Here is a 15,403-nt window from a genome sequence, read left to right on the forward strand (position 1 = left end):
TTGGGCGTCATGCTGAGCGCGCTTCATACGTCCTTACAAGATCTAGAGGAGACAGTCCAGGGGCTGAGGCTCTTTGCTCACAGTCAGTGGAGCTAAGAAAACACATGCAGGTAAGCCCTGCTTTGGAGGCACCCCACTTTTATAATTCTGTCTTGTTGGCACTAACAGTAGGAATGCCGAGCAGGGAGCAGGTGGAGGGTAAGATGGCGTGTGGACTTAGAGGGCAGCCGAAGCAAGGCGGGGAGTTTGGGAACGAGATGGGTTGGCCAGTAGGCGAACAACAAAACAGCAGTGTTTCTTAGCCCAGGAGGCTTCAAAGCAACAGTGTAGCCAAGCATGACCTTGATCTTCTGATCTTCCTGTTCCCGACTCCCGAGGGTCCACCATTCCTGACATACGCAGTGCTGGGGAGAGAATCCAGAGCTTCGTGGTTGCTTGGCAAGCATTATAACAACTGAGCTACACCCCAAACCCCTTTTGTTTTTTTATTTTTATTTGTTTGTTTTGTTTTTTAAGGCAGGGTTTCTGTGTAGCCTGGCTGTCCTAGAACTCACGCAGTGGACCAGGCTGGCCTTGAACTCACAGCAATCTGCCTGTCTCTGCCTCCCAAGTGCTTCGATTAAAGCCACGCACCATCACTGCCCAACTATTATTCTATTCTTAAAGGGATTCCTAAGTCTCACTTTTTTTTTTCTTTTTTTCTTTTCTTTTCTTTCTTTCTTTTTTTTTTTTTTTTTTGAGACAAGGTCTCTCTGTGTAGCCTCGGCTGTCCTGTGCTCACTTTGTAGACAAGGTTGGCCTTGAACTCACATCGATCCGCCTGCCTCTGCCTCCCAAATTCTGGGATTAAAGGCGGTCCATGACTGCCAGGGATGTTAGAGAGAGAAACCCTGTCTTGAAAAAACAAAAACAAGCAAGCAAAGAACAAAAAGAATGCTAGGAGAAGAGGAGTGTGGTGGCTCACACCTGTATTCCAGCACGGAAGAGCGTAAGGCAGGAGGAAGTCCAAGAGCTGGAGGGTAGCACAGGCTATCCAGTGGTGCAGGCTAGCCTAAGAGAGAGAGACATTGTCTCCCAAGAGCAGTGCAAGGAGGCTGTGGAGACAGCTCAGCTGGTAAAGCCCAAGCATGAGAACCTGAGCTCCATCCCCAGTAATTACTAGAGAGCCATGCGCAGCAACACTCACCACTGCACTGGGAGGTGAGGCAGGGTCCCTAGAGCTTGCTAGCCAGCCCATCCAGCCAGGCTCAGGGAGAGATTCTGTCTCCAAAAATAAGGTGAAAGGTGACTGAAGAAGATACCCAACATCAACCTCTGGTCTCCCCACCCCCAGGCACACATGTGGACACACCCTGACACAAAAGCAAAGATTGCTAGACAAACACTGTACACTGAGTACATTCCCAGATCCCATACAGACATCTGTGTGTTTGTTTTAAGATGGCTTTATGGTACTCCTGGAAAGCTTTGAAATTGTTTCATAGGCAAGGCTGGCACTGAATTCTGTTTGTTTGTTTGTTTGTTTGTTTGTTTTGTTTTGTTTTTTGAGACAGGGTTTCTCTGTAGCCCAGGATGGCCTCAAATTCACAGCTATCCACCTGCCTCTGCCTCCTGAGTGCTGGGATTAAAGTCATGTGCCACCACGCCCGGCTTCATCTAGCATTCTTAAGACCCTGAGTTTGAGATCCAGTACCATCAAGGGGGAGGAGGTAGAAAGAAAAGTAGAAAAGGAAAGGAAAATGAATATCTGCCTGGGTCCATCCCTCGCCACCCAGACTAGAAACTGGTCATTTGGCCACGTGTCTTTTAGGCTTTATACAGTTACAGACAGCTGTGAGGACATAGGTATGCAAGATCTTTTTGGTTTGTGTGAGTCAAAAACATCCTAATTTACAAACTGTTCTTGGACTTAGTGTTTTCACATAGAACACTCACCCTGAGAGAAAATTTTCAATTTTTTTCATACTGAGAGTTAGGTATAGTGGCACATACCTTTAATCCCAACATTTGAGAAGCAGAGACAGATAGATCTCTGTGAGTTCAAAACCAGTCTGGTCTAATTGAGAGTTCTTGGCCAGCCAGGGTTACATAGTAAAACTTTGTCTCAAAGCGAACGAGTCAGGTTTGATGGTGCAGGCCTTTAATGCCAGCACTCGGGAGGCAGAGGCAGGCAGGTCGATGTGAGTTCAAGGCCAACCTGGTCTACAAAGCAAATCCCGGACAGCCAAGACTACAAAAGAAACCCTGTCTCAAAAAACAAACAAACAAAAAACAAAAACCAACCTACCAAACAAACAAACCCAAACAAGTGGAACGGGTGAGATGTCTCAGCAGTTAAGAGCGGTGGCTGCCCTTGCAAAACACTGGGGTTTTGTCTCCCAGCACCCACATGGTTGCTCACAGCTCCAGGGGATCTGATATCCTTCTTTGGCTTATGTGGATGCCAGTATGCACATGGTGCATAGATATACATGCAGGCAAAATACTCATATACATAAGATAGTAATAAAAATCATTTAAAAAATGAAACAGCCAAGGCTGGTGTCAAACCTGCTGTGTAATTGAAGATGACCTTGAACTAGTGATCCTTTTTAGTCTGCCTCCGGAAAGCTGAGATTATGGCATGTGCCGCCATGCCTTGTTTCATACCATGTGGGGACTGAACCCAGGTCTCATGCATGCTAAACAAGCACCCTACCAACTGCGCTCCATCCTCGGCCCCCTGAGGTGAGCGTTTGTAGTGACTACCCTGTTCCTTGGGCAGAGGCACTGTGGTGCACTTGACCAGGTCACCCTTAGCTCTCGGGATCTGAGGTTGCTGCTGCTGCTTCTGCTACTTGAAGTGGAAGAGGCTTTTGTATTCTCCCACACAGTTCACATATAGCAATGCTTTTAGGGTTGATTTAAGTAGTGGCATTTGCAGAATCAGAAGGCATGTGAATGTTCTATTTTTGGAAGATATTAGCAAGTTGCTCTTCAGATTGTGACTGCCAGCAGAGGTCCAGATAACTATTAGGCAATCTACATACCTGTCCTTGGCCTTCCTACGTCTAAGCCCTGACCTAAGCTAGCTCCCTTGGCTTCAGTGTTTCTGGAGGCTGTTGACCTTGAGTTTTGGTGTTGCTGCTGTCAGCACACCCACAGATCAGTAAAAGGATGCATCAGGAAGGAGTATTTGTTCACTAAGCTGTCACTCTGGTCATATAAGTTATTGTTCTGAGCTGGATATGGTGCAATATGACTGTATTCTAATATTTTTGGAGGCTGAGGTATGAGGATTGCCATGAATTCAAGACCAGCCTAGTCTATATAGGAAGACTAAAATAAAATGTAAATAGAATTCAATTAAAAAATAAAATAAGCCAGGCGGCGGTGGTGCACGCCTTTAATCCCAGCACTTGGGAGGCAGAGGCAGGCGGACTGATGTGAGTTTGAGGCCAGCCTGGTCTACAAAGTGAGTCCATGACAGCCAAGGCTACACAGAGAAACCCTGTCTTGAAAAAATAAAATATAATATAAAATAAAACAAAAAAGGCTATTAATCTGAGTTGAATGAAGAAAAGAGCTCCTTACCAGAAAGCGTATACTGCCCCTGTCTTTGGATCTGTGGAGCCAGTGAGTACAGATATGGAACATTTAGAATTTTCTTAATAGTTTGTTGCCACCTTAGACAAACTATTGTCATGAAGCTCTCTTGCCTTGCTATCTATTATTTATTATAATAGATAATATATATTATATATATATTATGTATATATGTATGTATACATATACATACATACATATGACATGTGTGGGACCCTACCAGACACAGAACAGACATGTGTGATACACACGTGCATGACAGGTGTGTGGCGGTCAGAGGACAGCTTTTAGTAGTCAGTCCTCTCCTTTTGTCTTTTCATATCCTGGAGCCTAAGCTCAGGTCACCAGGCTTACAGAGTAAGCACTTCACCTGCTGAGCCCACTCACTATCTTTCTTGCACACACACACCCACTCCCCTACAGTCCATTTCCTTCATAGCTGTGCTGTCTGCCTCCTTGTTAGACAAATGAACTTCTAGAAGGCAGGAATCTACTTGTCTTCCCCTTTTTATAGGGTCCCGAACTACCAGATCAGAGAGTGTCACTGTAAAGGTTATTTTTATAAAATTGTGTTTGTTCCTCAGTTTCTCTCTTACTCTGGCTTCCATTAAAATAGTTGAGACTCTATTATATTTGTTTAATAAGCTTCACAGCACAATAACTGAGCAGTTATTACTCCATTCTTAACCCTCTAAGCTAATCTGGCTTCCTCTTTGTCAAAATCCCCAAGATGCTTGCACTGTGTGGCCTTCCTGATCTAGCTCCTCTTCTGATATCTCCCAACCTCTGCCCCATGGCTGAATGTTCTACTTCCTCCTCTAACTCCTCCTCCCCTGGCTGGCAGGAAGTCCAGCCTTATTCTCTCCCCTGCTCAGCAATTGGCTGTAAGCTGCTTCATTGGCATACCAGGGGACAATTGGGGAGAGGTATTTACACAACATTGAGACAGGAGAGTCTCAGAACAGTATGGGGGGGTGGTGTACAGAAATCAGCTTTGAATTACACAATAACCTTATGCCTACATGTCACAGAGCAGTTGCTTAGAAAAGTATTTGTTGAATGAATGAATAAATAAATACAAATGAACAAACCAAAGGCAGCCAGAGATTTGTGGCCAGATGTGCATAGTTGGTGGAGGAATCCATTAGGAACAAGTTGACTTTCTTGTTGAGAGGCCAGAGAAAGCCAGAGGGACCAGGGGGTAACTGGATCCTTTAGACTTGGAAAGGAGAGGGGAAGGGAAGCTGGCTGTGGTGCTGATGCTTATAATCCCAGCACTTGGGAAGCGGAAGCCAGAACTCCAAACCAGCCCAAGCTTCATGGGAGAAGTCAAGCTAGCCTGTATATACCTTGTGTCAGGAGGGGAAAATGTGGCAGGGGGCAGCGGGAAGAGGGGCACCAAGGGGGTCCGAGGGTGGGGGAGGGAAAGAAAGGTGGAGGTGAACTCTCACATCTGTCTCCACCCTCTTCCCTCTGTCCAAACCTGGTCTCTTTATGTCCTCCACAGCGGAGCCCAGTCCTGCTTCCAGGTTGACATTTCTACTGAGATATCAGGCATTCAGGGACATATGCTCATTCCACAACCTGGTTTTTGTTTTTTTGTTTTAAGATTTATTTATTATGAATACATTGTTCTGCCTGCATGTGTGCCAGCAGGCCAGAAGAGGGCACCAGATCTCATTATAGATGGTTGTCAAAGCCCCCAACAGCCTGTTCTTATGGATGCCTTTCTAGCAGGCAAAGGTATATTCCTCTGGCCACCTCCTCTCCTCTCTAGTACAGGCAAATAAGAGCTGTTCTGTGTGGAGCCGGGCGGTGATGGCGCACGCCTTTAATCCCAGCACTCGGGAGGCAGAGGCAGGCAGATCGCTGTGAGTTCGAGGCCAGCCCGGTCTACAAAGCAAGTCCAGGACAGCCAAGGCTACACAGAGAAACCCTGTCTTGAAAAACAAAACAAAATCCAGGTGTGGTAGTGTACGCCTTTAATCCCAGCACTTGGGAGGCAGAGGCAGGTGGATCACTGAGTTTGAGGCCAGCCTGGTCTACAAAGTGAGTCCAGGACAGCCAAGATAACATAAAGAAAACCTGTCTCGAAAAACAAAAACAAAACAAAACAAAAAACCAACACAAAACCAAAACAAAACAAAAGAGCTGTTTTGTGTGCCAAATGGCCACAGATTCCAAATAGGTGCCCAGAACCCAGGCCATCACTGTCAAAATCAGCTTTATTTATATAGACTATGTAGCACATATTGACCTATTGAGTTTCATTAAAGTCCTGCTCCGCTCATGTTGAAAAGTGTCATGCCCTATTACAGAATGAACGTATGTAGATTATGTTACCCCAGCAGGTACTCCAGTGACTAAGGCTGTTCTCTCTCTTGGGAGCCATTAAGTATTTCATCATGTGGCTCACATTGTTTGGTAATTACCATTGCCTCAGAGTCAGTAACAGGAAATGACAATGGTAAAGCATCTAATGAGGCATGTGTGCTTGTGTGTGTGTGTGTGTGTGTGTGTGTGTGTGTGTGTGTGTGTGTGTGAGAGACAGGCCTGGGTGATTGCTTGAGGACTCTTACAGTCCCCTCACTGGTGACCTTTGGCAGGTGACATGACTTCTTTGGGTTTCTTTGTCTCAGATTCCAGGGTGATAGCCACCACCTCACATGGTGTTTAGTGGATTTGATACAACATCACTCCCATGCTGGCATATGACATGTGAAGAAGAGGCACCCTTCCGAGGCACACAGCAAATTCCCGGAGCGGCAGGGTTCAGACCGTAAATGATGAGAGGAGACAGCCTTTTTTCTGTCCTCTAAAATGTTGAGACTGTCTCATGTACCCAGCCTTACCTCCACTCCTCATCTGCCTGCCTCCTCCTCCCAAATGCTGGGTGTAACAAATTGATCAGTGATTTGTGTACACACACCACGGAGAGCTTGTTTGAATTAGGCTAAAATGTCCCGGTCACCCTAAAGAAATTTAAGAACAGGGAACACTGGGGAATCTTACTTTAAACTTATAATTAATGGTGGCTCATGCTTAAGGAAGGTTTACAGTGAGCTGGCCCCATGTGAGCTCTTTAATGTGGATCATGTGCTTGTTTGACCTTCTGGATCTATCTCCGTGTGTTTACAAGTATCACGTGCCCATGGAGAGTTTGTGTGTATGTAAGTGTGGTTCATTATGAAGGTATCTAACATCCTTAAAAAATAAAATACCTTGGTATGTGAGAGGAGCCTCCTATCTGCTTAGGTCCTGCATGGGAGAGCTCACGATGCACCAGCCGCTCTCTACAGCCCTTTAGGTGAATGCGACATGGGCTCCTTCCACAGAACCCAGAGTCTGGGAGAGAAGGATAAACAAGCAGGGCGCAGCAGTGGGATGGGGTCAGTGCAGGGCTGGGGGCGGGGAGCCAGGGCTGGCAGTGCTGCTGAGGGCAATGGCTTCTAAATACAGTTCTAGGGAACATATAGGACCCCGCTGGCTTCTAGGGGGACATGAGAGAGAGAGAGAAGAGCGGAACACTGTGTGCTGCTGCTTGTGGTTGCGCCGCTCTGGCTGTGCTTTCTGACAGAGAATGAGAGCATTTCAGGCTGCAGTGGTTAGTGCCCCCAGCCCCTGGGGACCTCATCATGCTGAGGGTCAGGCTGAGCCATTAGTTTTCAAAACTAAATAGACTGGATTCAGACTCTGCAAATTGTATGCTGCCGGGAAGAGAAGAGGTTTGAGCCCAGAATCCGGTGTGGAGGAGGCTGTGCTCTTGGGTGTCTTCACTTGGAAGGCGGTTGTGGGGACACAGGATGGTGTTGGACAAGACTGTCTTTGGGAATTGGAAAGGGCCAGGTAAATCACAGTTGCTACCCTGGCACCAGACCACTGCTCCACCTGTGAATTTCCTGGCTTTTTCTTTGTTTGAGACAAGCTCTTATAGCTCGCTCATGCTTGCCTCAAACTGACTAAGTGGCCGAGAATGACCTTGAATTTCTGACCCTCCTACTTCTGAGGTGCAGGGCCTGTGGCACCCCGCCCCTTTCCCTGCTGCTGTTGGAAGGTGAAGCTCTGTGTCTGTCTGGGTGTGTGAGCGGGTGGTCCGAAGCCCCAGCTGCACTATCGGCTGCCAGCCTCCTCTGGCTTCTGCTTGCCTAGACTCTAGGCAGGTGGCCAAGGAGTCAGCAGTTTGCCAACTATGGCTGCCAGTTGACGTTGCCGAGAGTGTCAGTGTCTCCCACAGACGAGGCCTACGGAGTCATGGCATGCTGAGGTGATCACTCCTGAGCTTCTAGGAGGCTGCCGGCTAGCAGTTGATTGGTCAAGGCGGATAGCCCAATTGACTCTGAAGTCTCAAACTTATTTTGCCCTTTCCAAAAAGAATCTGGGAGAGTAGTGGAGCTACAGACTGGGAAGACCACCCCACAGGGGTTTGCCAGGCAGTACGGCCAGCCGTGGCTGCTGCTGGTGCCAGGCCTGATAGATGTAGGCAATGGAAAGAACAGAGTTTTGGACATAGGCAGGCCTGATGATGTAGCCTGCCTTTTCACTCACACTTGTGACCTGGTTGTAAACGGGCCCCAGCCACAGGAGCTGTGAAGTTTCTAAAGGGTACTCAGTGAATGCTTATTTCTGGCTCTCTCCTGTCACATCTGTGCTGAAGCATGTTCTGGGTCTCATTTCAGTTTTGGTTTTGTCCACTGTGGCCCTGGCTACCTCAAAGTCTCCACCACAGACCAGCAGTGCAGCCCCTGGGGCCTTTATAATTGCCAAGGAGAGGGCTAAAGTCTGGCCAAGCCACACCTGGAGGGTGATGCCAAAGGCTAGGGACGGGCACATGCACCATGAGTGTGAGCCCTATGCCAGCCCAGGCCTGAGGGTCCGCAGCTGGAGCAGATGCCACCCATCGTGGTCATGTAACTGAGCAAGGGGTTAACTATGAGGCTGCTGCGCGAGGCATGGGGCAAAGGGAAACTGCAGAGCTGGTGTCGGCACATGAAGGCATGCTAGCGCAGGAACCCAGGTGTGCTGCAGACGCGGAAGCAGGTAGATCACAGTGAGGTCATTCAAGCCAGCCTGGTCTACGCAGTGAGTTCCAGAACAGAACTGGGCCACAGAGTAAGAAAAAACAAACAACAAAAAGAGCTCCTTCAGGGGCCAGGAAGTTAGGTAAGAGAGACCCTTGCCCTGCACCCTGCCAATACATTACTGTGTTGGTGCCAGACTGTAGTGATATATTACTTTAATCCTAGCACTCAGGAGGCAGAGGCAGGCAGATCTCTGTGAGTTCAAAGGAAACTGGTCTACCTAGCAAGTTCTAAGCCAGAGCTACATAGTGAGATCCTGTCAAAAAAAAGGGGGGGGGGGCGGACTGTATTGGGGATAAAAGGAGCTGTGTGTGGAAATAGAACATAAGGGAGAGGCCAGGTGATCAATCACAGATCCAGCCTCAGGGCAGGAACAGACATGTTTTGGGGCCCCTAAGTCACTGGGAAGATCACTATGGTGGGTGGTAAACCAGAGCTTATTATTTTCAAATTTATACATGAGAAAAATGAAACTTAAGGGACTTCCTAACTTGTGCATGCTTTTGCACAAGTCCCCTGTCCAACTTGCTCCTGCTCAGAAGAGGCAAAGGGGTTGTGGGTTTGCAGCTGTTGAGCAGGGTGATCCTAAGGTCTCATTTTACCACTGAGCTATGCCATGAGCCCTCGTATTTTGTTGTTGTTGTTTTGGTGTGTGTGTGTTGTCTGTTTTTGAGACAGGGTTTCTCTGTGTAGTCCTGGTTGTCCTGCAACATGCTTTGTAGATGAGGCTGCCCTCAAACTGCAAAGATTTGCCCACCTCTGCCTCCTGAGTGCTGAAATTAAAGGCATGCATCACCACTGCCCAGCTCTCCTTGCAGTCTTTTGTTGTTGTTGTTGTTTTTGGATTTTTAAGACAGGGTTTCTCTGTGCAGCCTTGGCTGTCCTGGAGTCACTTTGTAGACCAGGCTGGCTTCGAACTCACCTGATCTGCCTGCCTTTGCCTCCTGAGTGCTGGGATTACAGGCGTGCGCCACCATGCCCAGCTCTTCTTGCAGTCTTAATGGAAAGCCCCAGGTGCGGGCTTCCTCTGAAGAGCCAAGCTCCATGTTAGCATTTTGTCCTCTCTCTGTGGCTATGGCACCCACCCAGAACTGAGGAGACTCAAGACTGTCCACATGAGTTGGGGCCCGTTCTTATGCTTCATTACACAAACACTGACACATCGAACACCTACACGCCCACCGTAGAGACCCTAGCGGTAACCCTCTGCAGCGTTTGCTTGCTACAAAAGCTATCTCTTAAGCCATCTTTTATTTATTCCACTGTTGTTTTTAATTTTTTAATTACTATTTTATTTTCTGAGTAGACTCTCATGTAGATTAGTTACCTCTCAGGTACTTCAACAACATGCCCTGCTCCCTACCCCACCTCCTTTTTAAAAGAACATTTAGTTTGTGGGGGTGGCCACGACATGCCACAGCACACATCTGGACCGAGGACAACTTTCAGGAGTTGTTCTCTCCTCCACCATGTGGGTCCTGGGGTGAACACAGGTCACCAGGCTTGGCATCCAAGCCCTCTTAGCCATCTCACCAAATCATCCTGGATTTTTAAAAAAATTTATTTCAGCCGGGTGTGGTGTGGCAAAGTGGTGGTCACTTTGTAGACCAGGCTGGCCTTCAACTCAGAGATCCACCTGTCTCTGCCTCCCGAGTGCTGGGATTAAAGGCGTGCACCACCACACCTGGCTGCTCTGCATCTCTTATCTTTGTTCTTCATAACCTTGACAGGTTTAAGAAACACTGGGCAAGGCCCGGCATGGTGGCACACGCCTTTAATCCCAGTCCTGGGGAGGCAGACAGGTGGATCTCTTGAGTTCAAGGCCAGCCTGGTCTACAAAGTGAGTCCAGGACAGCCAAGGCTACACAGAGAAACCCTGTCTCGAAAAACCAAAAACTAAAACACACAGAAACACCACTGTAAAGCTCCTAAGTTAGGTTGGTCTCAGGTTTGTCATTAGACTGAAACTTGTTCTTTTCATTAATTTCTTTTTAAATAATCCCAGGTTTCTGAAGAAATGCTTTGGCAGTTAAGAATGCTTGATTCTCTTGCAGAAGACCCAAGTTTGCCTCTCAGTACCACTCCAACCATCCACAGCTCTAACAGGGACATACACTGTCTGCATACACACATGCAGGCAAAACATAGAGTAAAAAAAAAAAAACAAAAACAAAAACAGAGAGAGAGAGAGAGAAAGAGAGAGAATATCCTCAGACTAAGTTCTCTTCTCAGTATCTTTTCATAACGTGCCAGCTGTGTGATTTCAGTTAGCTGATGCTAACTCTACACACTTGGTTTAGTTTGGGAGTTTGTTTTGAAATACAGAATTGCTGTAGCTCAGGCTGACCTGGAACTTACAGTAATCACTCAAGCCTAAGACCTTTAATCCCAGCACTCAGTACTGGTAAATCTGAGTTTTAGGCTAGTTTGGTCTACATAGAGAGTCCAGCACAGCCAGGACTACACAGAGAAACCCTGTTTCAAAAAAAATAATAAACAAACAAGTAAGTACAACATACAGTTCTACCCATCCTTGCAACCACCACTCTGGACAAAGTCACTGCTATCACCTAAACAGTACCAAAACCACTTCCCAGGGCTCCCAGCTTTCAAACCCTCTCCTGCGCCAGGCAGCCAGAGGGAGCTTTTCAAACCACAAATCTGATCATGTTACTACTTGAGTTCTCCCAAAGGCTTCTCGTGCTTCAGACCCTTAGAACTCCGTGGCCCTGCACCCTGTCCTGCCACAAGTCACGTCATTTCCCTGTGCTTCCTCTCTCTCACCACAGCGTCTTTGCTGTTTCCTCTGCCTCTAGTCAGTCCCTGTCTGTCCTTCACCTACCCCAGATTAGACCCTGACTCTTCAACCTCTCTGCTGACACACTCATTCAAACTGCAACTTTACATTTAACCATGTAACTGACTCATGATGGACCCTGAGTGATCCTGCCACTGTGGCATTTACCTGCCCCGATTCAACCTAACCCCAAATCAAAAAGGCCAACAATCTCAGCTCGCAGTGACCTAGAGCTTTGTCTCACATGCACACTAGACCCCACAGTCCACGACCCTGTTCAGCCCAACATGCCCACCACTGGAGTAACTGGAGCTGGCAGGGCACTGCCCACCTCACCAAAGGAGGGCAGGCATCCTATAGAGCCGCCACAGTTCTCACATGGCGGTACTTAGTGAGAGTGGACAGATCAGAGGTCGAGCTAAGCCGGGATCTAGGTCTTCAGAGCCCTATCCTGGGTAGCTGTATGCTTTTCTGAAGGTAGAAGAGCAGCTAAGAACCTTGGAGAGGCCAGAAACACCGATAGTCTCTGGACACATTCCTGCCGTTCACTGGTAGGCTTATGATCTATTTTACAAATAGGGAAATTGAGGCGGAGACATTCAGTTAGTTGGACCAAAGCTACACCTGGAGGTCTAGACTATTGTGTGTGCACCCTTAAGTGTGCGATGTGCCAAGGGCCCAGTCCACAAAAGAGCTCTGTAATATATAAGCCTGGTTGAGGCAGCAGTTACTGACTTTGAGTCCTGGGGTTTTCTCACCCAGACCCTAGGATGTTCTGTCTAGGAAAGGGAAGCCCAGTCCTTGTGCCAGGTTAGGTGAGGGGCAAGTGCAAATTCAGAATTCTTCGCACAGTGATGCGCTGTCTAAGTCAAAGCAAGACAAATCAAACTAGCCACATCTGGAACTAACACGTCTTTTTTTTTTTTTTTTTTAAATCAAGTTAATGTTGGCAATAGCTGGGTAGAAGTTGCCCACACCACCATCAATCCCAGTGCTTGGGAGACAGAGGCAGTCAGAGCTCTGAGATTGAGGCTGAGATCTGCCTTCCACATGCTGAGATTAAAGGTGTACACCACCACTGCCCAACAAATTGTGTGTTTCAGTGCACAATTCCTGGGCTGTGTGTACGGGGAAATATTAGGCAACTCTGCGTCCTGAGGTCTTGGATAGGTTTACTCGGGAAGGCTGGATGGGGAGGGCCTGTGGGCAGGAGCAGGGCGTGTGCAGCACTGTCGGCAAGAACGCTGGTCTGGATTCCCAAGGATGGAGGTGTAAACCAGGAGTGGGGAGCAGAAGGTAGAATACAGACAGCTGCCAGTAAGGGCTTTCAGGGCTACGCATGTGCCAAGAGGGAAGGACGTCTCTGGGCAGGAACTAGCCTGCCTGTTTAACCCAGCAAAGGGCAGTGTTCTGTAAGGCGCCTGTGACTTCTCACCTCTGTCTTCCCCCGCCAGATCCTGCTCATCTCTGACTACTTCTATGCCTTCCTACGACGGGAGTATTACCTCACACACGGCCTCTACTTGACCGCCAAGGACGGCACAGAGGCCATGCTAGTGCTCAAGTAGCCCTGGCTGGCACAGAGCTGCATGGACACGAGGGGAAGGGGCAGAGCCAGGAGCCGCCACCAGGCACGTCCTCAGGCAGAAGATGTTCACCAGGGCTACAAATCTCTGGCACCAAAGGGGACTCATAGCTGGCAACAAGGCCCCACGGGGAGATGCTGGGAGCACCCCGCTTGGACCCCCACTTTGTGACTGTGCACAGACTGAAGGGGGAAGCAGCAGGTGAGCAAGGCTTCATAGGTTGTGGCTACTTAATAAATGTGTGGTGTTTTTTGTTTTTTTTTTTAAATCTTGTTCTCATGGCATCTCCTCCTGGGTTGGGGTGAGTTTGACCCCCAACTACTGCGTGGTATCTGTACTAAGGGTTTCTAGGAACCCAAAGCCCACAAAACACAAGTTTGTGTGTCCCTGACTATGTGGACACAGTCACCTAGCAGCCCCCCCCCCCCACGCCCAAACAAGAGCTGGAGGCAAAGGGCCAGGCAGGCCTGAGCAATCTTTATTCTGCAGAGGAAATGACCACAGATCCATACACCGTGACAGGACAAGGGGAGCCAGCCTTTCAGGGGTGGGCAGGTCCTGGCAGGAGGCAAAGCCTCAGGTAGATGAGGGACAAGATGGGCAGACAGGCAGGGGCCTAAAACAGTGACAAACCACATAGAGCAGGGTGCTGCTCCCCACTCCCAAACCCAGCCAGCACCCAAAGGAACAACCATGACATGACTGGCCCAGGACCCACCCAGGACATGGTAGGCTGGCTGATGGCCCCTACCTGGAAGAATGGGGGGGATGTCACATCTCTGCTTAACCCACTGGGAACTGAAATAGTTTAGGAGCCAGGACCTCTCCGGAGACAGCCTGACCAGAACTCCCAACCACCCCTAACCCCTACTCCTGACTCAGAAGCCGAAGGTTTCTTGGGAGGCATAGACCATGTAGAGGAATCCGTCCTCATCCTTCTCCTGTTCATAGATGTCAGCGATGGGCGTGGACACGCTCACCATGCTGTGCTGGTTCACCAGCAGGAAGAAGGCCTGCGTGGGGTTCAGCTGCAGGCGGCGCCTGTGGAGGCAGGAGGGCATGCCAAGTGAGGAGGCCTTCTGCTGAGGGCCTGGGTGGCCCTCCCCAAATGATCTTTAATGGTTCATCGCAGCCCGGGCTAGAGGTTCTCACCTCTTTACTGAAGCTCAACCCAACCCTGACCTTGACCTTCCCCAGCCTCCTAGAACAGGGGTCCCATATCTTGTCACCTCGCCCCATGCCACCCTAGAAGGGAGCCTGCCCCCTGCCCCACCCAAGGCCTGTAGGAGGCTGCCCACGCACCGGATGATCTTGACCAACTCGCTCATGTTAACATGGTCTGGGACCAGAAACTTGGTCTTATCCAGGACAGGCAGCTGCTTCTCACCCTTGTACCGCTCGATGATCACCTGAGAGTGGAGTGGGTGGGGGACTCGTAAGTCAGGGGCGTGGTCGGACAGGGCGTGGCGGGGGGGGTAGGCGCTAAAGACTCACCGGGATCTTGCTCGGGTGCTGGTCGCGGATCTGCTGCACCTCCTTACAGCGGTCGGCTGCGGACAGCGCTCTGAGTGAGGCCCAGCGGTGCTGAAGCCTCCCGCGACTCCGCCTCGCCGTCCCCGAGGGGCGGCTCCGGGCCCGCCCCGCCCCAGCGCCCGCCCCCGGGGCCGCCGGCCTCACCGCCCTCCACCCGGGGACGCGGTAGAGAGAGGCGGGCGACCCTGCCAGGCCTTGCGGCCTCCCCACCCGGGGTCCGGACGGCCGGTGCCTGACGTCATGGGGCTGACGTCACCTGCGGCAATCGGGGTCGACAGGCACCCCCCATCCCTCAGTCCCCACTGTCATTTCGCCCCCAGGGCCTCACCGAAGCTGCGCCGCTGCTTGAAAGGCCGGTCGGAGGGCATGGCGCGGGCCCTGCGGGGCGCGCAGCCGGGGCTCCGGGGCGCACGGCTCAGGGATGTGGCTGCGGTTCGGCGCGCCGGGGGCTCCGGGGCTCGAGCTCAAGGGCTGCGGGGCTCGCGCTGAGCCTGGCGGTGGCGGCTGCGGGAGATAACTCGCCTGGGTGACGTCAGGTCACAACATTCCTTAAAGGGGAGGCCGGCGCGCCGCTCCCATTGGGCCGACGGAAAACCCGCCTGCCCGGACTGTGACGCCACGGCGCACACAGCCTGGATTCCCGGCGCAGGTCGCGAGGGGGCGGGGCTCCGGGGCGCGTCACACCTTTGTGACGTCACGGCCGCCGAGTTTGTCTCTTGGTCCCTCAGTCTGAGATGAAGCCAGGCAGTCGTTACTTCCTCGGAGTCTCTACACTGCGGACCAGATCCTGGACACGGCGCCTTCACAGAATTAAGCATTAGAAG

At 50.1% G+C, this 15,403-nt stretch overlaps 2 protein-coding genes across 3 annotated transcripts in view; one reads left to right on the forward strand and one right to left on the reverse strand.

The window, feature by feature from the left end:
• Positions 1 to 13,314, forward strand: part of PIGU (phosphatidylinositol glycan anchor biosynthesis class U) — an 80,136-nt gene extending 66,822 nt beyond the window's left edge. For both annotated transcript variants that reach the window (XM_084775775.1, XM_084775776.1), the window contains one exon: positions 12,915 to 13,314. In XM_084775775.1, coding sequence (XP_084631901.1) covers positions 12,915 to 13,028 — 114 coding nt within the window. In that variant the 3' untranslated portion in view covers positions 13,029 to 13,314. The remainder of the gene's footprint in view (positions 1 to 12,914) is intronic.
• Positions 13,315 to 13,502: 188 nt separating this feature from the next.
• MAP1LC3A (microtubule associated protein 1 light chain 3 alpha) lies at positions 13,503 to 15,185 on the reverse strand. Its single transcript, XM_084775816.1, has 4 exons — positions 14,908 to 15,185; positions 14,541 to 14,596; positions 14,349 to 14,455; positions 13,503 to 14,087 (listed from the first exon to the last, which is right to left on the reverse strand). Exons 1-4 carry the CDS (start codon positions 14,945 to 14,947, stop codon positions 13,925 to 13,927), a joined length of 366 nt encoding a protein of 121 aa, XP_084631942.1. The 5' UTR covers positions 14,948 to 15,185; the 3' UTR covers positions 13,503 to 13,924.
• Positions 15,186 to 15,403: the final 218 nt, after the last annotated feature.

This window comes from Acomys minous (assembly GCF_964271855.1).
Source record: "Acomys minous genome assembly, chromosome: 3".
In the NCBI taxonomy this organism is placed as follows: Eukaryota; Metazoa; Chordata; class Mammalia; order Rodentia; family Muridae; genus Acomys; species Acomys minous.

Coding starts and splice junctions, on each gene's coding strand:
- MAP1LC3A (XM_084775816.1), bottom strand. CDS start 14,947: ATGCCCTCCGACCGGCCTTTCAAGCAGCGGCGCAGCTTCG. Junction 14,597..14,907: donor CAAGCAGCGGCGCAGCTTCG/GTGAGGCCCTGG, acceptor CGCTGTCCGCAG/CCGACCGCTGTAAGGAGGTG. Junction 14,088..14,348: donor GAGTTGGTCAAGATCATCCG/GTGCGTGGGCAG, acceptor CTGCCTCCACAG/GCGCCGCCTGCAGCTGAACC.